This window comes from Bos indicus, chromosome 17, assembly GCF_029378745.1.
Source record: "Bos indicus isolate NIAB-ARS_2022 breed Sahiwal x Tharparkar chromosome 17, NIAB-ARS_B.indTharparkar_mat_pri_1.0, whole genome shotgun sequence".
In the NCBI taxonomy this organism is placed as follows: domain Eukaryota; kingdom Metazoa; phylum Chordata; class Mammalia; order Artiodactyla; family Bovidae; genus Bos; species Bos indicus.
The window spans coordinates 71,431,291-71,457,970 of record NC_091776.1 but is presented as its reverse complement, the minus strand read 5'-3'; the positions used below and the strand labels follow the sequence as shown (position 1 = coordinate 71,457,970).

Here is a 26,680-nt window from a genome sequence, read left to right as displayed (position 1 = left end):
GCACGGGGGTAGAAGGCAGAGCGCATGTGCTGGCCTGGCCACTGCCACCTCCTCCTCCTCCCCCCGGGGGCAAAGGGCAGCAGGCAGTCTAGATCTGGACAAACGTGCGGACTTCAGCCATGGCCGGGTCCGGGTTTGAGTCGCTGGAGCAGTGCTTGGAAAAACATCTGCCACTCGCAGAACTGCAGGAGGTCAAACGCCTTCTCTATGGCAAAGAGACCAGGTGCGTGGAGCCCAACTGGCCAGGCAGGGAGCTTGGGGTGGGGGTTGGGAGGCCCTTGGGGCCAGCGGGTGTTGGTCTGGGGGACCAGACAGGGGGCTTCGGGGTCTGAAGGGCTCTGCAGGGGCGGTGGTGAATCCTGGATTGGAGCTGAGACCCTGAGTTCTATAGATGGGACCTCAGGTGTGCAACCCAGCGTGACCCTTACAAGCCTGGAGGGAAGGGACAGTTTTACTCTCTTGTGCTTTCCCTGTGACCACCCAGCTTTCTTTCCAGCTTCCAGTGGCCCGCTTCTCCCCCGGCACCAGGCCTGTCCTCTGGCTGGCTGTCTAGGTCGGTACCTCCAGCCAGAGCCCCCATCCCACCCCAGGCCCACTGGAGGTCCTGCCCCCAGCTCCTCCTTCCCGCAGTGACCGGCCTCTGGCGGGTCCTGGGACGGAGAGGCCCCTGAATCTGGTTGGCGAAGGGACCTTTCCCACGGGCAGGTCCCGGGAGTTGGCTCCCACGCTCGGAGCTAACGCCCAGCCTGCTGTGGGCATCTCTGGGACTTTCCAAGGGCAGTGTACTCCTGCACGCGGGGAGTGCAGGGCTGGAAGACACTTGCCCTTCTGCTCCGGTTTCTCTTCGGTCCACTTTTCTCAAAGCAACCGGAAGATGTAACTCAGATCCTGCTTAAAACTCTATAAGGGGTTCCCACGGCCCTTAGAAATGAACTCTGACCCTATGCAACTCCTGACCAGACATTCTTCCACTTTCCTGCCCGTTTGTGGGCTCCCCCCATCCAGCCACACCACACACTCCCTGACCTTGTGGCAGTGGCCTTGAGGCTCCTGGGCAGCTCCCCTGAAACTGGAGGGGGTTACTTGGATCAGAGGGTCCCAGCCAGCAGCTTGTGTGGCGTTCTGGCAGGGGTGGGGACCGGACCTCAGAGCCCCAGGTGTTTCCACAGCTAGTGGATGGTGAAGGCAGAGCAGCTGTTTTTGGGGTTAGCGTGGTACAGAACTGTGTCCAAAAGGGCTCTTCATACCCAGAGAGGGGTGCCCGGGACTGCCGACCCCCCTGGCCCCTCCAGTGGGCTGATGCTGGATTACTGCCTTCCGTGGCACCTGTGAAGGCCCACGATGGGGGAAACCTCTGAGAACTGGGGCTCCTAAGGAAGGTGCCCTGAAGCAGGGCGTGTTTAAAGGTGAGGTAGGCACGTTCCCCTGGGAAAAGACAGAGCCTGTGGGTGTCAGAGAGAGTGCTGGGAAAAGAGAAGTAAGTTTCCCACGTAGGTGACAGGCCAGGACCCGTTCGAGAGCTCAGGGTAAAGGCTGCCTTGTGGGAAGGACTCTGTGTGCACATCTGGATCACTCCAGAGTAGGGAAGGATTGGGTGGAAGCCACACTGCATGTATCAGTGACCGCCAGGCCTCTTCCTGGGGCTCGGCTCACAGTAACTGAGTCAGTGGTCCCCCTTTTCCACTCTTTCTCCTTTTCCCTCTCCTTGATTCTGTTCCACTCTGTGCTAAGCCCTTCCAAGCTTCACTCTGGGGTTTTAACCATTTGTACTTATGATTGGGTGGGATTTGGCTATGAACAGATTGCAAAGTGAAGATAGAAACTTACTCATTTAAAAGTTCATCTGTTCATGGAACTTTCCTGGAGGCCCCATGGTTAAGAATCCACCTCCAGTGCAGAGGGTATGGGTTCGGTTTTTGGTTGGGGACCTAAGATCCTGCACGAAAAGTGAAAGAGTTAGTCACTGAGTTGTGTCTGACTCTTTGCGACCCCATGGACTGTAAACTCTGTCCATGGAATTCCCCAGGCAAAAATCCTGGAGTGGGCAGCCATTCACTTCTCCAGGGGATCTTCCCGACCCAGGGATCCGAGCCAGGTCTCCTGCATTACGGGCAGATTATTTACTGTCTGAGCCACTGGGGAGACCCCAAGACCCCACTTGCCTAGGGGCCAAAAACCCAAAACACAAAACAGATGCAATATTGTAACACATTCAATCAAGACTTTAAAGAAATTATCCACATAAAAAAATATATTCAACCAAGTCTTTTGTTCATTTCTCATGGCCTGACTTGGGTATGGCTGCCTCTGTGGGGGCCTGATGGAGTCCTCCCCTAGACTCCTCCTTCACTCCACACAAGACGGGCTTCTCTCTGAGTGCTCACTGCCCCCGAGACAAAGGTGACGCTTAGCAAGTGTTTACTGAGTGAGTGAGCTAAATGGGCCTTTGCTCGTGCCAGGCAGATGAAATCCCCGAAGAACGTCAAGGCACAGTTTAAGACAGCCAGAACCAAGAAGCATTTATTCATTCAACAAACATTTATTGAGCGTCTATTTTTGTCTCAAGCACTAGAGGTCCTAGGATGAGTTAGCCACGGTTCCTGCCCTCGAGGGGCTTTCCGTCTTTTGATGGTTGTCCCGCCCTGCAAGAAAGTGTGCAGGGAGAGCTGGGGGGTTTTATATGGACGGGGTTGGGGCAAGTGGGGAAGGCTTCTGGGGCGCCAGGCTTCAGCTGCGTCCTGAAAGAGACTGCGGAGTTGGTCTGGAGACAGGAAGGGGCTCAGCTGCTCCGGGCCAAGGTGCAGACAGCAGGGGACAGGCCCGTTTGGGGGCTGTGGGTGTAGAATACTGTGGGGGCTCGCCTAGGAGAGGAGGCAGGAGTAGTCGGGGTGGATCCTGGGGGCTCCTCCTCTGCAGAGGAGGCGGGATTGTCCTGATGGGGCTGGGAGCCTTCAGAGCATTTGCAAAGAGCAGGTGGATGGTGGAGAGGCCTAAAGCGGGTAGAGTGCCTGGGGGCAGAGAGGAGGAAGGGTTCCGGAAGTCTCAAGAGGCGGTGCATACAGCCAGCCTGGCAGAGGGGGCTTGGGCCCTTGGGTGGCCCGTGTGGGTTCCCCTGATGAGGTGCAGCTGGGGGGCAGGCCGACGCGGTGGGGTGCTGTGACAAATGACCGTACGCCGCATGGCTTCAACCAGGGAAATGTACCCTCGTGGTTCTGAAGACCAGAAGTACAGAAGTCAAGGTGTTGGCAGGGGCACGGTTCCAAAGGTTCCGGGCAGCGCCCTCCCGAGGCTTTTCTGGTTTCTGGCGGCTTCTGGCGTCCCTTGGCCCGTGGCGGCATCACGCCAGCCTCTGCCTCTGATTTCACACAGTCTTCTTTTCTCCCCATGTCTCACCTCTGCGCCTTCCTTTTAAAACCCAGCACTGGCTTTTAGGGCTCCCCCAGGTAATACCAAGTGATCTTATCTTGAGATCCTTAATGGCGTCTGCAAAGACCCTGTTTTTCCCCAAAAGTTCTCAGTCACGGGTTCTGGGTGTTAGGACGTTGGGCTATCTTTTCTGGGGGAAGGGGCGCACAGGTCAGCCACGGCCCGTTAGAGACTCCAGAGAGGTGGTGGGGGCGCTGGCTTGGGGTTGTCCTAGGGACGGCCATTGCAGGTGAAGGGGTGGGTGTGGAGGAGAAGTCCAGGGGGCAGAGGAAGCGGAGATTTTGTGGGAGACTCCAGAGGCAAGGATGAGAGGTTGCAGGACCCGAGGGCCAGTATCGAGGAGGCAGCTCAGACTGGGCACAGGCTGTCGGGCGGCTCAAGGAGGTCTGGAAGGATGGGGACCTCAGGGAGTCCAGGTGGCTTGAGCAGTCAGAAGGCTGGTGCTTCCTAAACAGGAGAGGAGAGCCTCAAACAGCTGTCACGGGGAACTGTGGCCGGTCTGCAGGAGAGAGGGAGTGGCGCCCAACGTGTGTCGTGCCCAGCGAAAGAGTGCAGACCAAAGAGTGGAGTGCACAGAAGGGCACCTCTGTGCGTGTGGCACACACGGAAAAATGTGGGAAAGAAGCGGGAGACGTTGTGGAGGGCGCCGTCTCCAGATCCGGCACGGAGGGGAACTCACTTGACATTCTCCACTGTTTGATTTTTCATTTCTTTCTCTCCCCACGAGCCTGTGTTTCTTTTGTAACAAAGCTCTGGTTTAATTATTTAAAATGCAGATCCATTAGAGGGGAAGGAGAAGTTCCAGAAGCCAGAGGTTGCCAAGGAGGCAGGGGCTGGGCTCCCTTGGGCAAGGCCTGCCTTGACCCCACTGGAAAGGGGTCTGTGGGGCCAGGACAGGAAGTGACGGGCTTTCCTTCTTGGAGTCGCAAGTGAGGCCCTAAGAGTGGGGCCTCAGCCACCAGGGTGAGGGGCAGAGAGCCCGCTGCAGGCACCAAGGGAGGGCTGAGGGCTGCAGAGAGCCTGCGTGTGAGGTCCTGGCCTGTTGGCTGGGGTCCGTCCACCGCAGCTGTCTGGCGCCCCACCACCTCCTGAGCCGAGCCCCTTGGTGGACACGGGACATGGTTGGGGGCTGCAGCTTGAGGGCCAGGTGGGTTCTCCAGGAGGACGTGGGGCAGGGCCAGGTGATGGCAGGCCAGGATAACAGGAGGGCAGGGAAAGCCTCCAGGCACCCGGCCTCAGGGCTGGGTGTCCCCAGAGAGCTGGGGTGGGGCGGGCCGGCCAGAGGCTGCAGGACCAGCTTACAGCTGGGGGGCTTGTGGACCTTGGGCGAACTTTCCCAGCCGACGTCTTCCTCCTGGCTGAGGACGGGCCGCCTGCCCGGCCCCCCGGCTGCAGCGGTGACTTGTCCTGGGGGGCGGGGCACCGTCTCTGAGGCCCCCACAGCAACAGGAGGCAAGGTGTGTGCTCTGCAGCTATTTCTAACCCGCCGCAGCGCACGGAGCCCTGACGAGTTTGAAAAGCAGGCTGACTGTCAGGGGCGGAACCCAGCTCCGAGCTGTCAGGGAGCCGTCATGGAAAGCGCCTGGCAGGGGGGCGGTGACCGGGGGCTTGGGCTGACAGGGCTGTGATTTTGAAAGAAAAGTCGTTAAGAAAGGGATTCAAAGTGGGAGAGGAGTATTATTAGATAACGGCTGTCAGGCGATTTTCTGAGGCATTCTCGGGGTATTTCGTAACCCTCTCGCCCCCTAGATGGTCAGCACTTCCTGGGCCCTCTCCTGCAGGTTCCACCCCGGGCAGGGGCATGGAACGGGCATCAGTGTTTGCTGTTCGGCCCGTGGTCACTTTGGTGGGAGGTTTTGTCAATAATCCACTTGCCTCTGTTAATGAACCACACACCGGGATGAGCCCTTCAGCCTTCGGTCTGGACGCCTGGGCCCCACCTCGCCCGTCCGGCACCGGGCTGGGAGCCGCCCTCTCTGCTGGTGGTCCCAGCAGGGCAGGGGTCCCCAGATGCTCGTGACCCTCCGTCCTGCCATCAGTCCTGGCCTCCTGCTCGCCTGTCTCCTTACAACCTGCTGTGACCGCCCCCCCCCCAGCTCACAGAGCCCTCTGACTCCAGTCCACAGACGTTCGGGGGACTCTGTCCCCTCCCGCCTATGCTGAGACTTTAATCCCCACCCCCGATTTCAGCAGCTCGAACATCAACCTCTTGACTAGGTTCCCGGCCCTCCTCTGTGGGGCCTAACCACTCTGCCCGCCGGGGCCCTTGGGGGTGGGTGGCCCCCCCGTCCTGCTGCTCCGCGCCAGCTCCCCACACGTGGCCGCGGCCCTGGCCAGCTCCTGCGCCTTCCTGCCAGGACGCCGCACGCGCCCCTTCTCAGCCGGAGGAGCGACTGTGAGTGTCATCACGTGCCGCGGACCCGCTCAGCTCACCTGCCCTCTGCCTTCCTGCGTCTAGGAAGCTCGACCTGCCCGGCGCTGCTCTCGAGGCCGCCTCCAGAGGGGACTTCGAGCTGCAGGGCTATGCGTTTGAGGCCGCCGCGGAGCAGCAGAGGAGGCCCCGGACTGTGCGTGTGGGGCTCGTTCAGAACAGGACCCCGCTCCCCGCGGACACCCCCGTGGTGAAACAGGTTAGGCCTCTCCCACCTGTAGAGACTTGACCATGGTCCCCGGGTGGTCGACCGGCTGCTCTGCCCTGGTGTGCCCCCCCCCACCCTCCAGCCATGTTTCTTTTCTTTTTCTTTGGCCCCCACCCCTTTCTCTGCCTCCCTCTCCTGGGGTGGAACTTAAGTTGCCAGGGAGGAGGCCGCCCCCGGGCTCCTGCGCTCTCCGTTGGAGCCCTGCCTCCTGGGCTCCGGCCAGCACACGTCTGTCCAGCCCGTGTGCCTCTGCCTCGCTCCTTGGTGCGGGAGTCATCCGCCCAACATCCATCAGGTTGCAAATCTGTCTCCTTGGCCAGTCCGGGTTGTCAGGAGGTCGTGGGGGGTCAGGGATGTGGTCCTTGCCTCCCCACCCCGCCTCCAGCACCTAGAACTTTGCTCCCAGCCCAGCATCTGCGGGGCCCTGTAGTGGGGAGACCCAGTGTCTCTGGGTTTCAGCCTGGCCCCACCGGGTTCCACTGGTCTGTCTCTAAACAAAAAAACTTCCAAATGTCTCCTGGGAGCCAGACCGCGGGCTGAGGACACGGAGAATTTGAGGATGCCAGTCCCAAGGAGCTCGTGGGGTCCTGGGATGGGAAGGCCCGGCGGGGAGCGGTGCCGCTGTCGGGGCGCGCGTACCCCGGTTCTTGGCCCCGCCGTGGGCGTGCACCCCGACTCTCGGCCCCGCCGCGGGCGCGCGCACCCCGACTCTCGGCCCCGCCGTGGACGACACATGAGAACACACGAGAGGCAGGTCAGGTCGGGGGAGGGGGCTCGTGCTGTTAGAGGGTGCCGCTGGGCGTCCTGGGAAGATCAGGAACATGCGGGGACAGACCTGGCAGGACTGGGCCTCCCCACAGCCGCAGACACAGGGTGTCCTGAGTGACTGGGTCCCAGCGCTGGGGCCAAGGGGCAGGTGACCCGGGGGAGGGCTCTGGAGGGTGGTGGGCCCCTCTCTCAGCAAGCAGCTCACATCTCAGCAATGCCACGAGGCGGGCAGCCTTCTCCCCATTCTCCAGACAGGGAAAACCGAAGCTCAGCGAGGCGGCGTCCAGCGCCTGGGGGACCCCAGGGCCTCTGCCCCTCCGCCTTTGCCCACGGCTTCGAGCCGGAAGACTGTCCCCCATCCCAGAACCTCCCGCCCCATGCATCTTCCTGCAGCAGGCCCGGTGGAGGATGAGCGTTAAAGTTGGCCTCAACCAGTAGAACCTGAGGAGAAGGCAGTGGCACCCACTCCAGTACTCTTGCCTGGAAAATCCCACGGGCGGAGGAGCCTGGTGGCCGCAGTCCATGGGGTTGCTAAGAGTCGGACACGACTGAGCGACTTCACTTTCACTTTTCATTTTCATGCATTGGAGAAGGAAATAGCAACCCACTCCAGTGATCTTGCCTGGAGAATCCCAGGGACGGGGGAGCCTGGTGGGCTGCGGTCTATGGGGTCGCACAGAGTCGGACACGACTGAAGCGACTTAGCAGCAGCAGTAGAACCCGATGGGCTCTCACGCTCGTTGTTTGACTCGCCAGGTCACCGCTCTACACAGACGCATGGAGGCCGTCGTGGAGGTGGCTGCCATGTGTGGAGTCAACATCATCTGCTTCCAGGAGGCGTGGAGTAAGTCCCTCTCCCCACGCTTTCTCTGCTGCTTGCAAAACCTCACTGTCTTATCTCCACGTCGCCGAGAGCATCTGCTACGTGATTTCTTAAAAATCTCCTTTTGTTTCTCATCCCTCGAGAGGTTCTTTGTCAACAGCACAAGCAACCCCGGAACCCACTCCTCATGCGCCTCAGGCTCCCCTCTGAGCCTTTTAATTCTTCCTCGAAAAACATCCTGCCGGGAGAATCCCTGCACAGAGGAGGCTGTGCACAGCTGCAGTCCATGGGGTCTCAGGAGTCGGACAGGACTGAGCGACTGAACACGCGCGCGTGCACACACACACACCCACACACACACAGCAGAGAGCAAAGGTGTGCATCCCTTCTGCCTCCGGTGCCCAGCAGGTCATCCCGCTCTTCACATTTCCCGGCACGTGTGTGTTTGCACTCTCGGCTGACACTTTTGATATGTCTGTGTCTTCCGTTAGACTGTACACTCCATGTGGTCAGCGCCTGGGTGGTGGTAATTTTTCCCATCCCAATCCCCACCCCACCCCCATTTTTTTTAACATTCAAAAAATTTTGATCGTAAAGCATGCATGTTGCTCCTATCGGTACATGTATAAGTCAGCGGTGTTAAACACAGTCGCAAAGTTGTTTTAACTGTCATCACCGTCTTGACCCAGACTTTTTCGTCATCTCCAGCCAAAACTCTGCACTAACTCATCAGTAACGCTCCCATCCCTGAAAATCTCTATTCTACTTCCTGTCTCTATGAATTCGACTGCTCTGGGGCCTCGTGTAAGTGGAACCTCAGTATCTGACCTTTGGTGTCTGGCTGTCCCACTGAGCATTGTGTTTTCAAGATCCATCTGTGTTGTTGCGAGCATCAGACTGGCCTTCCTTTTCATGGCCGCATAATATCCCGTGGTTTGCATGGATCACATTCTGTCCATTCTTTCTCCTACCCCCATTTTGTCTTTAGTGGCTTGAATAATCCTTGGTACATGACAGATGCTAAAAATATTTATTGGATCGTTTAACCAACTTCTCTTTCTTGGAAAACTCCCACTCATCCATCAAGGTTTAATGTGGACACCCCCTCCTTTTGGGGGCCCTGGGGACTCCCCTGCACAGAACTGAGCGCCCCACCAGGTTCCCATTGAGCACCGCATCTCGGCTGGCATCTCCTGAGGGCAGGACGGGGTCTAAGTCCAGAACCTGCCTTGAGGAGTGCTGGTTCAATGAATGGGGGACCCCCCTTTTCCCTCTGATTTGGAAAATGTGGTTAGAACTTTGCAGCCAGCCTCCCCCAACCTGCCTTCCACATGCTGCTTTTGAACGTTTGTTTATATTACAGGGGTTGTGAAAACAGGAAAAGAAACCATTAAAATGGAAATGGAGAAATGTGGAGAGCTTAGCAACCTGAAATGAAATCGGAAAGGGAGGTTTTATCCTCTTGGGGCACTTGAGTCTCTCCTAATGCTCTGAAAGCTGCGAGTGAGCGGTCACTAAGGATCTTTCTTTGTTATCAACAGCGTCCTTGTTGGCCTCCTTAAAATAGCTCATCCGTCTTCACCCCAGGAGCCTGGGGAGTCGAGCCGGGTGCCGAGGCCCCCGGGGCTGCTGCCAGAGTCTGCTGCCCCTCCGCTGCCTCCGTGGGCCACGTCCCGGGCGGCCGAGGTGACTGAGGTGCCACCGTCGCCCAGGCTGCCAGGGACTGGAAGGGACCGGGGAGCCTGGTGCCCCGCTTCCTCCTCTGTGGGATGAGGAGTCACTCACTTCACAGGGGTATCGGGACAGGCTGCCTCTCACCAGGCCTGGCACCGTGCTGGGCACACGGCCTGGGTTTGGGAAAGGCTGTGATGACTTTAAAAAAAAAAAGCACCACGTGAGAGTTAAGTTTTATTGGGGGCAATATGAGGGCTGCAGCCCAGGAGACAGCACCTCAGCTCTGAGCAGCTGCTCCGAAGGGGTGGAGGGGGGGGCAGTCTCTGTGTGATTTTGGTCACGGGGCAGTGCATGCGTGTGTTTTCTGGTAGAAAGTTTCTGCTGGTCCCGTGAAGCTTCAGTTCAGGGGAACAGTCGTCACTGAAGGATTTTCGCGCTTTTCTAGACACGAGGGCACACAGGAGCTGGCTCGTAACATCAGCCCCTGAGAACACCTAACTCCCTGAAGACCTGTCCTGCCAGTTTCCCAGGGCACAGTGCCCCGTTTCTGCTCTGACAGTGAACTCCTGCAGGGGGTGCTGGGGGTCAGCAGCCGCCGCAGCAGAATCATCTCCTTGCAGAGGTAGATGGCAAGCCCCCCAGGCAGGTGCCAATTTGTGGTCGCCAGTTGACAATCTTCACCCACAAAGAGGCCACACACGCCCCGTGCTGCAAGCAGGTAGATTCCTCCTCGGCCACCTCCCACAGCTTTCCCACAAACCTTCCATGCAGGCCGGTCGGTTTCAGAGCCGTCCAGCGGCATTAACACTGTGTAAATGCCAAGTAAATAGTTGCCTCTGTGTGGCAACCTCAAGTTCTGCTTTTTCGGAATGTTGTGGAATTTTTTTTTTTTCCAAACATTTTCCACCCTCAGCCGGTGGGGGAACCCACAGGTACAGAGGGCCAACTCTGCACGGAATTGGTCCGAAGAAGGAATTCCGTGTTCCAAGTCACGAAGGAAAAGACTTAACAGCTCAGCAGGAAGCGGGCAAAGGGTACGGAAGAGATCACCTGGAGGATGAATCCAGAAGAGCCAGTGACCACGCGGCTGGGGGCTCCAGCTCGCTGGGGACGCAGGAGAGTGCCGTCAGACCGGCGGATGTGCAAGCGTGTGCGCGAGGGGGCGGAGCACGCTCTGCGGAGTGCGTTCTCCCCGGTGCCTACCCCCTGCCAGCCCCCCGCCCTACAGAGGAAACCTCCATCGAGAATCTGGTGCCCTGGCATTCTTTGAATTGTTACTGCACGTGTATGTACCTCAGCGAGTTATGAACCTTCCTGTTGAGTTAGCCCTCTCGATGGTGGGGCATCATCTATCCAGAGAGGACAGAAATCATGCTTTTGTCCCCGGGGAGCACTCAGCCCATCCAGCGTGTCCCAGACTTCTGCTGGGGTCATTACACGAACGGCTTTCCTCATTCCTGAAGAGGCCTCGGCCCCCGGGAGAAGGAGCATTCCTACTGACGTGGGAGGGTCCCGCACCGTCCTCGGGGACCCTCGGACACCATCTCCAAGAAGCCTCGGCCTTCCTTGTAGCAGCCTGCAGGTCAGCCAGCAGTTTCTGGCTGTACCTTGTGCAGAATTGTTTCACATATGGTTTAGTCACTAAATTGTGTCTGACTCTCGCAACCGCATGGACTGTAGCCCCCCAGGCTCCTCTGTCCATGGGATTCTCCAGGCAAGAGTACTGGAGTGGATTTCCATTTCCTTCTCCACGGGGATCTTCCCAACCAGGGATCGAACCCGCATCTCCTGCATTGGCAGGCGGATTCTTTACCGCTGAGCCACCAGGGGATCCCTGTATGTGTGTGTGTGTGGTTGAAATTACGGTAGCATAGACATAGCATAAAGTTTACCATTTTAACCATTTTTTTGTGGGTTCAGTTCTGTAACATTCAGTGCATTCACATTGTCGTGTGACCATCGCCACCGTCCACGTGCAGAGCTTTCTCATCCGCCCACACTGATGCTCCAGCCCTTGAACAGCAGCCTGTCGCTCTCCGCGGCCCCAGGCCCGGCGCCTGTCCTTCCGCACTCTCTCTGAACCCGCCTGTCCTGGGCGCCCCGTGCGCGTGGACCTGTACAGCGCTTGTCCTCCGTCTGCCTTATTTCACCGCACGTAATGTCTTCAGGACTCACCCATGTTGGAGCAAGAGTCAGAATTTCCTGCCTTTTTAAGGCTGAATAAGGTGGCTCAGCGGTAAAGAATCCGCCCACCAATGCAGGATACGTGCGTTCGACCCCTGGGTCAGGAAGATCCCCTGGAGAAGGAAGTGGCTGGCCGTCGCAGTATTCTTGGCCAGGAGAATCCCCATGGATGAAGAAGGCTAGCGGGCTATAGTCCACGGGGTCACAAAGAGTCGGACGCGCCTGAGCACACAGCACGGTGTCCCATCGAGTGGGTGGACCACCGTCAGCCATTCATCCTCAGGGGGACACGGGTTTCCATCTTGCGGCCGCTGTGAGCCTGGGTGTGCAAGCGTTTGTTCAGCCTTCTGCTGCAAGTGTGTCTAGGATCGTAGGCGGGATGGCTGGCCTCACCCCTAGAAGCCAGGAAAGGGGAGGGTCTGCCCGTCGTCCACAGCCGGGCGTGGGCCCGGAAGGCCCAGAGAGGCCCACACCAGGCCGAGGGGCCCTCTCGGAGGCCCTGAGGCTGGGTGTGACTCTGGCCTTTCTCCTCTCCACAGCAATGCCCTTTGCCTTCTGTACGAGAGAGAAGCTTCCCTGGACGGAATTTGCCGAGTCAGCAGAGGACGGGCCGACCATCAAGTTCTGTCAGGAGGTAGGATGTTAACCGGCCTTCAGCCGGCAAGCCAGCCTGGGGCGGCCGGACACGTGCGGGTCAGAGCATGGCCGCCGCGGCCGGGTGGCCCTGCCCCAGGGCGCGTGCGCCCGCCTGGCCCTGGTTTTGCCAGATAAGAGTAGATGCGACTGTTTATTGCCCTTTTTTTTCCCTTAAGTGCCCTTTCACTTGAAATCAGCTTCAGAGCCAGAGGGGCCCCGCATGCCTCTTTAAAAACGACACTAATGAGCCGGTGTTATTCATGGCTGGCGAGGCCTCCGTTGCTGCGTCGAGGCGAGCGGGGGCTCCTCTCGAGCTGGGCCCCGGGCTCCCGGGGTGCCGGCTTCGGCGGTGGCGGTTCCCGCTGCTGCCCGGAGCGCGGTCTCGGTAGTCGGGGTGCACGGGTTCAGTCGCTCCGCGGCGGGTGGGATCTTCCCCGACCAGGGCTCGATCCCGTGTTCTCCGCCTTGGCAGGCCGATTCTTCCCCGATGGACCCCCCAGAGAAGTTCCCCTTTGTGGCTTTTTAACTGAGGGAGCTGCAGCCCACAGAGGGGGCGTGGGGGTGACCTGCCCAGAGCAGGGTCTGCAGCCGGCAAGAGGCGGCCCTGGCACCTGGGGACAAGGGTCAAGGCCGCGTCCCTGGCCAGAGCCCTGCTACCCCACCTGCCGGGGCTTGACGGGTGTGGCCCGTCTCATCAGTGTAGAAACTGGGCCTCATTTTTCTTTATTTAAACCTCATAATGTGTGTTCCGAGATTCTGTTTACATGCATTGTCCAGGAAGGGCAGCTGTGCTGGGGCAGAGTACAGGTCCGTGGCTGCCAGGGGCTAAGCGGGGAGAAGGGATGAGCAGGGATGCTCACGGGGACGGGGTTTCCACTTGGGGTGTTGACAAATTTCTAAAATTAGGTTGTGGTGTCGGTTGCACAACTCTGAGTGTACTGAAACCCACGGAATGCTGCCCTTTGAAGCGATGGACTTTATGCTCCTTGAAGTGCGTCTTCATGGAGCAGTCACCCCAAAAACCCCCATGACGTCCCACATGGTGGCTTATGCTCATTCTCACCTCGGAAAACTCCCTTCATTCCTGCGGAAACTCCGGGGCTTTTGGAGCAGCGCTGTGACCACAGTGATCCTGTCAGTACGGAGCCGTGATTCCAAGCAGCCCTCTTCCCAGGCTGTAGGGGGACATCTCCCAGCCACTAGGCGGTCGGTTCTGTGCCTTGGACAAGAAGATGACAAGGACGGGGCGGGAAGTGGTTGCAGACGGCGTGCCTGAACCAGGACAGGAGGAAGAAAGGGCAGAAGGAGGATGGGAACGCGCTGGTTCCGGGCACCCGTGTCTGCATCGAGGGCCCCAGGACCCACGGCCGCCCCCTCGTGGCTGCTGGCATCCTGCTGTGCCGTCACTGTCCTGTCACTGGGGTCGGGGGTGGCGACGGGCTGGTGAGAGCTGAGGACAGATGACCAGCTGCGGCTGCTCCTCCTGGCCCCCAGATCCTGTAGTTCTTATTTGAGACAAAAGGAATTTGCTGTCCAAGAGTTGTGTTTGGTTGGGTTCTGGGTTTCTGAGTTTTTTTGGGTAGATGAGACATATGACGATTTTTTTTCCTTTTTTTTTTAATCTTTTTTTTTTTTTTGGCTGCACCAAGAGGCATGTAGAATCTTAGTTCCTCAACCAGAGGTTGAACCTGTGCCCCTGCAGTGGAAGTGCAGTCTTAACCACTGTACTGCCACAGAAATCCCTTGTTTTCTTCTCTTTATTGCACTAAAAGGGCTTCCCAGGTGGCTTGGTGGTTAATAATCCGCCTGCCAATGCAGGAGAGGAGGGCTGGATCCCTGGGTTGGGAAGATCCCCTGAGGAGGAAGTGGCAACCCACTCCAGTATGCTCGCCTAGGTGCTTTCAGGGACGAGGAGCCTGGCGGGCTGCAGTCCACGCGGTGACGGACTGTGACGTGGCTGAGCGCGCACGCTGGTGGAGAACACGTCATCGGGCGCCTTCAGCACTTTTAAGCGCACAGCTCCGTCGTGCTGAGCGCCTTCCCAGAGCTACGAGACAGGCCTCCAGAACTTGTCGTCTTGTAGCCCTGAAACCCTCCAGCCGCGTATCAGCTCCCCTCTGCCTGCAGCTGCCCGTAGCTGACGTCCCGCTCGGTTTCTGTGAATTCGACCACGTGCGATGTCCCGCTGGAGGGCACGTCTGCCTGCTGGTCCTTCTGCACCCGGCTGGTTTTGCTCGGCACGACGCCCTCAGTTTCATCCACGTCAGAGACCACAGCCACTCTACCCGTGGGCCAGGACTGCTTTCCTTCTCAAGGCTGGATAATACTCCGTTCAGTCCATCCTAAAGGAAATCAGCCCTGAACATCTGTCGCAAGGACTGATGCTGAAGCTCCAATACTCTGTCGACCGGATGCAAAAAGCCAACTCATCAGAAAGGACCCTGATGCTGGGAAAGATCGAAGGCAGGAAGAGAAGGGGGCAGCAGAGGATGAGCTGGTTGGATGGCATCACCGACTCGATGGACATTGAATGAGTTTGAGCAAGCTCCGGGAGATAGTGAAGGACAGGGGAGCCTAGTAGGCTACAGTCCATGGGGTCGCAAAGAGTTGGACGTGACTCAGCAGCTGAACAAAATGACAAACTACTCCACTGCGTGTATGTGTGAAGTCGCTCAGTCGTGTCCGACTCTGTGACCCCAGGCACTGCAGCCCGCCAGGCTCCTCCGTCCGTGGGATTTTCCAGGCAAGAGCACTGCAGAGGGGTGCCATTGCCTTCTCCGACTGCACGTGCACGCCACGCTTTATCTGGTGGGGTTGCTTCCACCCTTGGCTGGTGTGAGCAGCGCTGCTGGGGATGCGGTGTGCGCTCACACTCTCCCGCTCAGTTGCCAGCCCTGTGGCGGCTCCGTTTAACTCCGTGGGGAACCCAACATCATTTATATTCCTGCTGGCATTTTATGAAGGTTCCCGTCTCCACACCCTTGTCAATGCTCCTTCTCTGCTTTTCTCGTTTTGTCTCGTTACTGCCTCTGGGTCTGAAGGTCTGTGGGAAGTGGCGTTAAGGCTTGCTTTTATTTCATTTGTACTGCAGGGTCTGTGATCTTTGTCGAGGGGTCCCAGGGTTGGAAAACGTAAGACTTTGCTCTCTGCACCCTTTAGAATTAGGAAATCTGCCTTAGCCACACTAGAAAGGTCCCCAGGGCGATGTTCAGTATTTCACAAATCCTGATATAACCTGCATACTGCTGATATAACCCCAGGCTCATGGAAATGTCAAGTCATTTGATTCTGACTAGAACTGTTGAAGTGTAGACTGCTTAAGGATCAGGAGAGTGGGACTTCCATGACGGTCCAGGGGTCCAGACTCTGCACTCTCCCTGCCGGGGGCAGGGCTCAGCCCCTGCTTGGGGAGCTCATATCCTGCACACCAGCCGATCCCAGGCCGATATTACACACAACCAGCAACCACCCGTCAAAGTATAAACCAAAACAACGCAGAGCAATGTGAAAATGCGGCCACTGGAAGACTGAAACTCTCTCTCCTAGATCGTGGCTCAAGGAGAAATCAAAGATGGAATTATAGCATGTCTGGGAGAAAAAGATTATACGATCATGTCATATTCAAGCAATGCAAACTGATGGCATGGAATTGTGTCATATGAAAAAAACATCTAAAAAAAGAATAGAGGAAGCGCATTTCGCCTGTTAGCACAGACGTTGCTGTTGTTCGGTCACTAAGTCGTGTCCCACTGTTTGTGACATGGCACATAGTAAATGAAGTGAAGGAAGAAACGGTTCTTCTCACTTGTAGCGGAAAGAGAAAAAGGATGCATTTCAGGTCTTTGGGGAGATCCAGAAGTGGGATTCGGAGAAGGCAATGGCACCCCACTCCAGTACTCTTGCCTGGAAAATCCCATGGACAGAGGAGCCTGGTAGGCTGCAGTCCATGGGGTCGCTAGGAGTCGGACACGACTGAGCGACTTCACTTTCACTTTTCACTTTCACGCATTGGAGAAGGAAATGGCAACCCACTCCAGTGTTCTTGCCTGGAGAATCCCAGGGACCGGGGAGCCTGGTGGGCTGCTGTCCATTGGGTCGCACAGAGTCGGACACGACTGAAGCGACTTAGCAGCAGCAGCAGAAGTGGGATTAGGGGGTCCTGTGGTCGTCCTGGGTTTGACTTTGGAGGCGTGGCCCTACTGTTCTCCACAGCAGCTGCATCATCCTTCCACTCCCAGAAGGAGTGCCCGAGGACGATGCCGGTTCCTATGCAGCTAAGCTTGGGCATCAGAACAGCGCTGGCATTTGGTCTTTAAAAGGGCAAGCATAGAGAGAGCTGGAAACCCAGACACGATCTAGGAGGACCCTCGAACCCGTCCGTAAAATCGTCCGACGCGTGCTTTGAAAGGAGGGCGATGCCACGTCTGTTTTTCCAGCTGGCGAGGAAGCACGGCATGGTGCTGGTGTCTCCCGTCCTGGAGCGAGACTCGGACCACGGGGACGTCCTGTGGAACACGGCTGTGGTCGTTGCCAGCTCCGGAGCGGTCCTGGGCAAGACGAGGAAGAACCACATCCCCAGAGTGGGCGACTTCAACGAGGTGAGCCGCCCGCCCGGGCCTGTGAGCACCCCGGCCGCCGTGCGGTGTGACTTCCCCGCGTCGCCCTGCGTCACGCGGGCGGCTGGGGTGCGGTGGGAGTCCCGGGCGGGTCCCCACATGTCTTTAGCACAGAGGGCTATGTTCTTGCATATATTAATATTTTTAAAAATATAACCTGAGTTGGCCGCCTGGAATTCTTCTTGAAAGTAAGGAGCATGTTTTCAGGTCTACTATGACCTTCTGCTTTTCTGGATATTCATTCTGTTCAGTTTTTTGTGAGTTTGATATTGAAACTCCAGCTAAAAATCTTAGTTTACTTTAAAAAAAAATAATTGTAATATATAGGGGAACCGTAAGTAACTTTGTTCTCTATTTTCCAAATCTCCTGTAAGTGTCTTATCACACTTCCATAATTTAAAAAATAAAGAGGAAAAAAAAAGTAGCACATAAGTTAAAACCAGAAGCGGTAGTCACAAGCGAGGAGTGATTGCTGGGCCCCGCAGGCCCGAGCGCCTCGTCCGTCAACGTCTGGTCCTTGTTCGGGGGAGGGGTCCTTGTCTGTGGCCCCGTGGGGTCAGGTGGCCGTGAGGGCTGCACGTCTGAGCGCAGGTGTGCAGGCTGGGGCTTCGGCCGGTGCTCAGGGCCTAAGCGGTTAGCTGTCCTACCAGATGGGTGGTGTGGACGTCGGCCACACGCCTCAGCCTCTAGTGGTGCTGGGATGAAACCTCAGCCCAGTTTATCTTTGGCATACCGCGGGGAGAAGCTCTGGGGACTTTCTATCGTGTCACCGCAGATCTGTGGGCAAGTGCTCCAGCCACGGTGATCCTCCCTCGGGTAAGCTTGTTCGTGATGTGTCTGGTTTTCAGGTTTGGTGTTTTTTTTTTTAGTTTATAAGTGGTGTGAAATTTTGGAGTTTAGAGTCATGCCAGGAGTGTCCCTTAGGGAGGACGGGTGATGTTTTCATTTTTCTGCCAAGCCTAAGAAAAGGGAAGCTTGGCGGCTCAGAGCACCCGCCCGCGGCCCTCTGTCTTCCAGTCCACATACTACATGGAGGGGAACCTGGGCCACCCCGTGTTCCAGACCCAGTTCGGGCGGATCGCCGTCAACATCTGCTACGGGCGGCACCACCCTCTCAACTGGCTGATGTACAGCATCAACGGGGCCGAGATCATCTTCAACCCCTCCGCCACCATCGGAGCGCTCAGGTCACTGGGCCCAGGGGGCTCGGCGGGGGCCTGGGGGCCGGGTTTCGGGGCACAGAGGCAGGGTGGGTGAACAGCAGACAGGTGACCGCCGGGATGTGCAACGCCCCTGAGCCCCGGGACGGTGAGTGGTAGGGTCAGCCAGCTTAAGCGTCCGTTACCGTCCCCCCTCGAAGCCAAGGGGTTTCCCCAGGTGGTGCTACGGAGTCATGAACCCACCTGCCGATGCAGGAGACGCAGGAGATGCGGGTTCGATCCCGGGGTCGGGAAGATCATCCCCCTGGAGGAGGGCAGGGGAACCCACCCCAGTATTCTTGCCTGGAGAATCCCCATGGACAGAGGAGGCTGGCGGGCTGCAGTCCCTGGGGGTCGCGCAGACTCGGACACCCACACTGAACAGCAGTGCCATGCTGCGAAGCACCGTCCTTGGCTGTGGCGAGGTCTCGGGCAGGGACGCCAGCAGGATTCGGGAAAGCTCCCCTTCTTAGGGCCGGAGCATCGGGGGTTGCCTGAGCAGCTTTGGCTCCCCTCCCGTCCCACACGGGCGGGTGACGACGGAGGGGTCCGAGCTGAGGGGGTCCTTGAGAGATCAGTCAAGGGTCTCTGGCATCTGTGTTTACCCAGCCATGTGGTGTTAGCCTTATCCCTGAGCAGACAAAGCTGCTGTCACAGGCCGGTGGGGGGAAGGGGGTGGCGGGCTCCGGGGCCTCCCCGGGGCACTCGCTGGGCTGCAGCGGGGCTGCAGTGACCGGCACCAGAGCCCTTTCGTAGCTTTGCCCTCCCCAGCAGCGGGTGGTTTCCAGCTTTGCCTCATCAAGGAGCAGGAGAGCTCGGGGCATCTGTGTGAATGCCTCTCTCCCCAGCTCACTTCCCCCAGAGCATTCCGGGATCTGCTGTGTCATCGGGGGGGTGGCGGGGACGGGGAAGGGGAGTCTCTGTCCCCAGTGGAGGGGGGCAGCTCAGGGACAGCCTGCAGTCCCCTGGGGGCCCACCCTTTCACTCCTGCCCTCGCTCACCACAAGATTTCCGAAATTTAAATGTGGGGATGTGGCCGTCACTTCACCTCCAACTTGCTGCTGAAAGTGGGGCCCCCTCTCTCAGCGCGCTGATCTGCACGACTGTCCCTTACAGAACGACCCTGTCCTGTCTGTATCTGGGGGGAGCGCTCTTGGGCGCAAGGGGGCAGTCACGTCTGGGGTCTCCTCCCCACCCCCAGAGAGGCAGCAGGCAGCGTGGCCACTGTGACAACGTCCCCTGACAGTCGTGAGGAAGAGTGGCTCCTGGCTGTCCAGCCAGCAAGCCTGGACAGACGCCCCGGAGCAGCCCCTCCTGCCGGCCACGTGTTACACACCCAGCGAGCTGCATCACCCCAGAGGGGTCCCTGAAGCCAGTGCCACCCCCCCATGCACAGCCGCACACAGGCTGGGAGGGACACAGCCGTAGCCTGGACTCAGATGTCACCTCTCCAACGGAGCACTTCCGGGCTTTTATCAGCCCCAATTAAGTAAACAGAAGCTGCTCAACGTGGTGCACAGGTGATGGCTCATGTCCTTGCTTATTAAACGCTGTCCGTCTTCCTTCCTTGGACAGCATGATCCCACCCACCTGTGCCCTCCAAGGAGGATGCGTTTCTGCTGGGAGCTGGGGCTTTTGGAAGCCCCAGGTCTGAGCAGCTCCCACAGCGTTCACCCTGTTATGTGCTCAGTCGCTCAGTCGTGGCTGACTCTGTGCGGCCCTGTGGACTGTAGCCCACTAGGCCCCTCTGTCCATGGGATTCTCCAGGCAAGAAGACCGCAGTGGGTTGCCATTTCCTCCTCCAGGGCATCTTCCCAACGAAGCCGTGTCTCCTGTATCTCCTGCATTGCAGGCAGATTCCTTCCTGCTGAGCCATCGGGGAAGCCCTTACACCCTTGACCAGATAATTACAGCCTGAAAACCTTGGCTTGAGGGCACGGTGGCGAGAGCAGAGGAGGGCTTCCTGCCTGACGTTGCTCAGGGCCATGCGATGGACAACAGGGAAAAGCCGGAGGGGAGAGAGTGGTCACGGTCAGCTCCTCTCCCCCAGCGGTTATCGCCCAGCCGTCCTGGGGTTAACACAGCTCCGTGACCCCCGCTTGTGAGCAGAAAGGACGTTTCCAGGCTGGGGTCAGAACCCTGCCAAGACTCTCCTTGCTGAGGATGGCGGTAGAGTGTGGAAAACGGTACAACAGGTGGTTCGCTAGGTCGGGGGGCCACAGGGTGAATTTCTTAAAATCCTGAAAGGTTGTTTGTGGAATTGACGCTGAGGGTTTACAAGCATGAGGCCCGGCAGGACCCACCAGCTGCACAGCAGCCTCGGCTCACAGCTTCTAGAAGCACCCATCCCCTTCTCTGACGTCTCCTGCCTCCTGTATCAGCACCCCTACCCCTCCACACACACACGGGCGCGTGCAAACACGTGGGCACGTCGCGGGAGTGGGCAGGGTGTCCGCACGTAGGGTCCCCCAGTTCCGAGCACCCAGTAGAGGCACAGTGCGGTTTGATGAACCGAGTCACCCTGCGAGCCCTGCAGCCCGAGTGGTCAGAGATTTCCGCCCTCCCACCCTCTCGGGCCACCCTTCCCCTTCCCCACTGTGATGGATTTCAGGGGCCAGCTCTCAGGAACCTCCGGCCTCATCTGAGAGTCTCGGTGTCCTGCCGGCTGGGGGTTGAGTCCTGGCCCCCTCATCCTCCCTGGAGAACCGCAAGACACGTGTTTTGTGGCGCCCGCTCCGCACCTGTCTATTTAATTCCCGAAAATGTCAGCGACGGGCGTGTTTCTGTAAAAATCCTTTCTTAAAAGTTTTGTCAGTTCAGCCGAGCAGCAGGGGGGAGAAAAACAGGAAAATGAGTCCCTCCGTCAAGGGTGGGATTTTTTTTTTCCCCCTCCAGACTCGTGAACGCTGCTGAGAATTAGGCTTGTGACAAGCACCCACCCACCCCTCCACCTACTCCCCAGTTTCAGCCAGGTGCATGCTGACAGGAAGGCTCTGGGGCCCTCCGCTCCCAGGCACCCCGTTTCTGAGTGGGATCGCAGCTCTGCATCCAGAACCCCGATGGCGCTGTTCCTCAGACCGTCAGTGGCCAGCAGGCCCGCTGAATTCCGTGGCACATTTTGCTGGTGGGCTGTGGACGGACACGTGTCCGCCGGAGCAGAGTTTCCCACCGGGTCCCCCACCCTCAACAGTTGCTGGACCTGGGGAGCTCAGCTGTGCCCGCGTGGGGATGTCCCTGTCCTGTGCCCGTAGGAGAACCGGGATGGGGGGCTCTGCTTCGAGGCTCGGGGTTCAGAAGAGGGAAGCGGGGGGCAGCTCAGGGGAGGTGATGCCTGCCTTCAGCCTGAATTCCTCTCGGGTTTACTGTTTGCCGGGCCTGAAATCTTCCCCTGCAGAGACAGACGGCTTTGCAAGGCGGCATGGCAGGGCTCCCCCGGTAGCTCCAGTGGTAAAGAACCCGCCAGCTGAGGGTTCAACGCCCCCCACCCCGGGTCTGAAAAATTCCCCTGGAGGAGGAAATGGCAACCCACCCTAGTATTCTTGCCTGGGAAATCCCATGGACAGAGGAGCCCGGTGGGCTACAGTCCACGGGGTCGCAGAGTCGGATATGACTTGTACCACAAGGGTAGGGTCTGGGGGGCACACAGGCCCCCAGGCCCCCAGGCCCCCAGCTCCCTTCTGACGTCTACTAGCCTGGGGGGGCGGGGGTTGAGTTCCTGACCCCACCTGGCAGGAGGGAATGAGGCAGAAGCAGCAGTTAAGGGGGTCCCGCCAGGCAGCACCCTCTACTCTGCCAGACGCTTCAGCTGCCGGAGAAGGGGATGGATGTTTCCCAAAGCTGTGAGCCGATGCTCGTCTGCACAGCCTCCCTTTGGGGAAGCTTCAGAAGAGGAAACTTTTTTTTTTTTTTTTTTGATGGCACTGCATGGCCTGTGGGATCTTAGTTCTCCAACCGGGGATTGAACCTGTGCCCTCTGCAGTGGGAGAGCAGAGTCTTAACCACTGCACCGCCCGGGGAGTCCCAGGCAAGGCTTTGATCCAGGGCTGCGGCTGATGCGTCAGGCGCCCTCCACACGGCTGCTTCGGCCCGAGCCCGAGACGAGCGGGCCTGTTGGTGGTGGGTGTGGGGTCACCTGTGGGCGCCGTGAGCAAGACTGGCACCCCGGCCGCAGCTCACAGCCGAGCATCCGTGAGTCAAAGGCTGGGCGGTCAGCAAGCTGGTCCCTCTCCTTCCTCTCGCACAGTGAGTCCCTGTGGCCCGTCGAGGCCAGGAACGCAGCCATCGCCAACCACTGCTTCACCTGCGCCATCAACCGCGTGGGCCGGGTGAGTCCCGAGGCTCGGCCTCCGGGGGACCCCCAGCAGGGGAGCGGACAGAGGGATGAGGACAGCAGGCCCAGCCGCTGCCCCAGCAGAAGCCAGGCGGGAGGAGCAGCAGTTGCGGGGGCCCTGGTGGGGACCCCGGGGTCGCACCCCCTCTGGGCACACACGCCCCACACCCCGGGGTCCCGGCACGGGGACCCTGGCTGGGCCTGTCGCCGGGAAAGCTGGCGCTGCTCAAGCCCTGCTGTGCTTGCAGCTGAAACCATTTTCAAAGGCTCTCGGCCCATGACCACCACCCAGTACCTGCTTTCTTCCCGTCCTCCCCCCAACCTTGACCTCAGGCACTGAAAGATTTGACTACAAACACCGGGTATTTACCACGTAACAAATCCTCTTCCGCATTCTTGCTAATCAGATGTCAGGCTCTAATCAGAGCATCTGATCAGCCCGAGATAACCCTAAGTGGATCTACAGGAAAGAAACTTGGTGTTTTAACCAGCCCGCACGCGGCGCCCCCTCCCGGCTGGATGCACAGTCCTGGGGAAGGTATCGAGAGCGGGTACCCCCTGGGGCCTGCGCTGCCCCCAGGCTGGGCATTGTGAAGCCCCAGATGCCCTCCACGGCCCCGGGGAACCAGTCTCCACCACGGCTTTCTCTTCTCCCGGCAAACGATAAGCTCCCAAAGGCAAAATCGGGGTCCTTCCCCCTGGGGCTGGGACCCGGGGGGCACGGCTGTGACTGTGTCCTAAGGCCTGCCCCGTCTAACATTGGTGAGCGTCCCGCCAGCGCCCCCTAGAGGTGCGTCTTGTGCATGCACGCTAAGTCGCTTCTCTGTGACCCCATGGACCGCAGCCCGCCAGTCTCTCCCATCCATGGGATTCTCCAGGCAAGAACACTGGAGTGGGCTGCCGTTTCCTCCTCCCGGGGATCTTCCCGGCCCAGGAATCGAACCCACATCTCTCACGTCTCCCAGCGTCGGCAGGAGGGGTCTTCACTCCTCGTGCCAAGTGTCTCTTACCTTGGTTTTATTTCCCAGGAGCACTTCCCAAACGAGTTCACCTCTGGGGATGGCAAGAAAGGTGCGTCCAGCTGACTTTCCGTGGGGCTGATTTGGAGGGAGGTGGGGGAGAACCTGGCTGTCCCTTCTCCATCTGCTGTCTCCCAGCAGGACCCACCCCACAGACCGTGTCTGCACACCTGCCCCCCTACCCGCCTCATGTGGACCCTGGGCCTGTGACCCCCTGGCATCCCAGATTATGGAGTAGGGACTGGGGTGGAGATGGGCCAAGCCGTTGGGGCACCCCCTGTGAGGTCCCTGAAATAGGGGTGCATATTCCACCCTGCAGACCACACCCCTCAACCCCTAGCTGTCCAGGTGCCCCCAGAGCCCAGCATGGCTGCCTTGGGTTCCTAGAACCCACAGCTTGTTTGGCTCTGCGGGCAGGGCTGGAATCCGCCACGCCCGGCCTCTCCTCTCTGGCCTGGAATGTGGGAGGGGGCCACCCCCATCTCCAAGGAGGTGTCTGGGAAGCAGAGCGGGGCTGAGCAGCCGTGCGTCCCACAGCAGGATTTCCTGAAAGAGCTCAGATCCCCCGACTTGAGGCCTGGGAGACCGGAGCCTCTGGCCCCACGGGGCTTCCTGTCACAGGACCGGGGTCCTGCCGGCCCTGGGCGGCACCCGCACACTCCCCGCACACCTTCGGGGCGGTGGGCACCCCGCTTTCCTGGTGAGGAGCCCAAGGCCCAGAGCGGGGTGAGGGCGACACGGCTGGGCAGGGCCGAGCTCACGGTCGGGGCCCCATGACTCCCTTGCCACGATGGCTGATGCTGGAGCCGGGAACCAACAGCTCTGCCAGGGAGGCCTGCAGAACGGTTCCCGGGCGCGGGACTCCCGGTGATCCAGGGGCTGAGACTCTGCACTCCCGGTGCGGAGGAACTGGGTTCAACCCCTGGTCAGGGAACAGGATCCGGTATGCCACAACTAGAAAAATAAGCAAACAAACTATACACATATATGTATGTATATCAATAAAACAGCATTTTCATTTCAGTTTTAAAGATCCCGCATGCCGCAGCTAACACATCCCATGTGCTGCACCTAAGACCCAGCACAGCCAAATACATAATAGAAATAAATTAATTAAAAATAATAAAAAGAAAGGTTCCGGGGGCAGAGGTGAGGGTGTTGAGGGCGACTTGCAGCCGGCGGCGGGGCGTCCAGGCCTGACGAGGAAGGCAGGTCCTCGGGGCCGCAGCAGCTGCTGGGCAGGGTGTGGGGGCCCTCGTCCTGGGCATCTCCCCTACATGGGTGCGGAGACCACCCGTGTCTGCATGCACTCACGGGCCTTGCGGTTGCTGCCCCGCAGCTCACCGGGACTTCGGCTACTTTTACGGCTCGAGCTACGTGGCGGCCCCGGACGGCAGCCGCACCCCCGGGCTCTCCCGCACCCGGGACGGGCTCCTGGTCACCGAGCTGGACCTCAACCTCTGCCGGCAGGTGAACGACATCTGGGGCTTCAAGGTGGGTGTCCAGGCCCCTGCTCCTCCGCGCAGCTGGCCTGCTCCCAGCACCAGAACTGCGTGGCTCCGGGCGGCCTGAGGGCCAGCCGTGTGGGCCCCCCTTCCCGAGCCGCGCAGAAGGCCGGGGGCTGGGGCCTAGGAGGGGAACCACGGGGTCAAACGCTGCCCAGGGCAGCAGGCCTCGATAAATTCTCCACTCATCTGATTTATTAGATTCTGGGCGCCTCCGAGCAGATTCGTCTCAATTTCATTTGTCCAGAGAGTAGAGTGGCTTGGCCTCGCTAATCCTCTTTTCCTTCCCAGGCACTTGTACTTAGCACAAGATGAATGTGTGTGTCTGGCTCTGCCTGTGGCCAGGCCCCAAGTCTGGGCCCGGACAATGGAGGGAAGTGGGTCGAGGAGGGAAGTGGGCCTAGGCGGTGCCGCTGCCTTGCAAGCCACTTCGGCTCCCTGCCTTATGCACCCGCTTGTAAAACAGGAGGCCTTGGGGACCTGACACCCTGTAAGGAAGGTGGCGGGTCTCCAAGGATTGTAAGTGCCTGCCTCCTAGAACGGGGTGCTTGCGGCCTGGGACCCCTCGCCCCGGAATACAGCGCGTCAGGCACACAGATGGAGTGTCGCCGTGTCAGCCTCCCAGGCTGTTTCCACCAACTCCGCGCCCACTTCTCAGCAGATCATACACACAAATACACGTCACATTGTCACGATGGGAGGACTGCCCAGCGCTCCTGGGCGGGGGTGGGGGCCGGCTGGGGGGTGGTGCCCGGGGCCAGCCAGACCGACAGGGCGCTGCCCACGTGAAGGTCTCCTGTCTCTCGTCCTCCTGGGAAGCTTAGATTGATGCCGATTCCGCACGGATGGGAAGCCGGAGCCAGTAATCCGAATGACTTCTCATTAGTAACTTTCTGAAAGCGGAAGCCGTCCCAGGCTGTGATGATGGGCACCAGGTCCTGTCAGAGCCTTGGGAGCGAGGGGGCGGTGTGGTCGCCCTGGGTGGGTTTTACGGCCCCCTCCAGGCCTCTCCCCAGCCGCCGCGGCCGGGATGAGACGCCGCGTGCAGCGGATGGCCCTCCAGAGCCAGGCCGCCGGGGTGTGGATCCGGGGGGCCCACTCCTGCCAGGGATCGGCGGCAGGTCAAGCCCCTCTCGGGTTGGGGGGCGCAGGGGGGCAGGACGGCCCTCCTCCCCGCTGCCTGGGAGCCCGCCACACCTTCTAGGGGAAGATCCCAAAGGTGTTCCAGCAGGAGGCGCTGGGGCGTGAGTCACGTCGGCCTCCGCCCCGGAACCGGGGTCGGAGGGTCACACGCGGGGCGCGGGGCGTCTCCGAACCCCAGCCTGAGGCCGTCCTGGCCTCCGGCCCGCCTTCGGCCGCGTTTCTGTCCCACAGCTGCCCTCTAGTGGCAGCAGGCGGCGGTGCGCGAATGAGGGCGTTGAGAACCAAACGGGAACCGCGCAAAGTCCTGCCGTTTTCGCTTTCAGATGACCGGCAGATACGAGATGTACGCTCGGGAACTTGCCGAAGCTGTCAAACCCGACTACACCCCCAAGATTGTGAAAGAGTAGCGGCCGGCCCTCAGCCCCCGCCCGCCGCTCTGCCCGCAGCAGATGCGCCAGGGCGCCAGGCTCTGCAGTGCCTGGCTTCTCCCTGCTGACTCCCCGATGGCGCTGCTGTCCAGGCTGGTTTTAAGACTGCCCCTGGCGGGCGGGGAGGTTGGTCAGGTGAGGCGGGCTGGCACACGAGCGCCGGGTTTCCTTCTGGGGATGAAAATGTTTGGGAGCGGGGTGGAGATGAATTTGGTCACTCTGGTCACTTTGAGGTGGTTAAACTTTGTTGGGTGAGTTATAGAAATTCAATTAAAAGATGATCCCAGGCA

The 26,680-nt window shown here is 59.2% G+C and overlaps 1 protein-coding gene across 2 annotated transcripts; it reads left to right on the top strand.

The window, feature by feature from the left end:
- Positions 1–26,680, top strand: UPB1 (beta-ureidopropionase 1). 2 transcript variants are annotated; one of them, XM_019977581.2, is made up of 10 exons: positions 35–223; positions 5,885–6,056; positions 7,590–7,677; positions 12,054–12,148; positions 16,587–16,748; positions 17,784–17,953; positions 22,209–22,290; positions 23,324–23,366; positions 24,654–24,808; positions 26,286–26,680. In XM_019977581.2, the coding sequence occupies exons 1-10, from the start codon at positions 120–122 to the stop codon at positions 26,367–26,369; spliced, it is 1,155 nt and encodes a 384-aa protein (XP_019833140.2). In that variant the 5' UTR covers positions 35–119; the 3' UTR covers positions 26,370–26,680. The 2 variants fall into 2 exon arrangements, with proteins under 2 accessions (XP_070626036.1, XP_019833140.2); XM_070769935.1 differs by lacking the exons at positions 16,587–16,748; positions 17,784–17,953; positions 22,209–22,290; ... (1 more) ...; positions 24,654–24,808; positions 26,286–26,680 and adding an exon at positions 12,415–16,580 and having other exon boundaries at positions 1–223.

Coding starts and splice junctions, on each gene's coding strand:
- UPB1 (XM_019977581.2), top strand. CDS start 120: ATGGCCGGGTCCGGGTTTGAGTCGCTGGAGCAGTGCTTGGAAAAACAT. Junction 7,678..12,053: donor CTGCTTCCAGGAGGCGTGGA/GTAAGTCCCTCT, acceptor TCCTCTCCACAG/CAATGCCCTTTGCCTTCTGT. Junction 24,809..26,285: donor ACGACATCTGGGGCTTCAAG/GTGGGTGTCCAG, acceptor TTTCGCTTTCAG/ATGACCGGCAGATACGAGAT.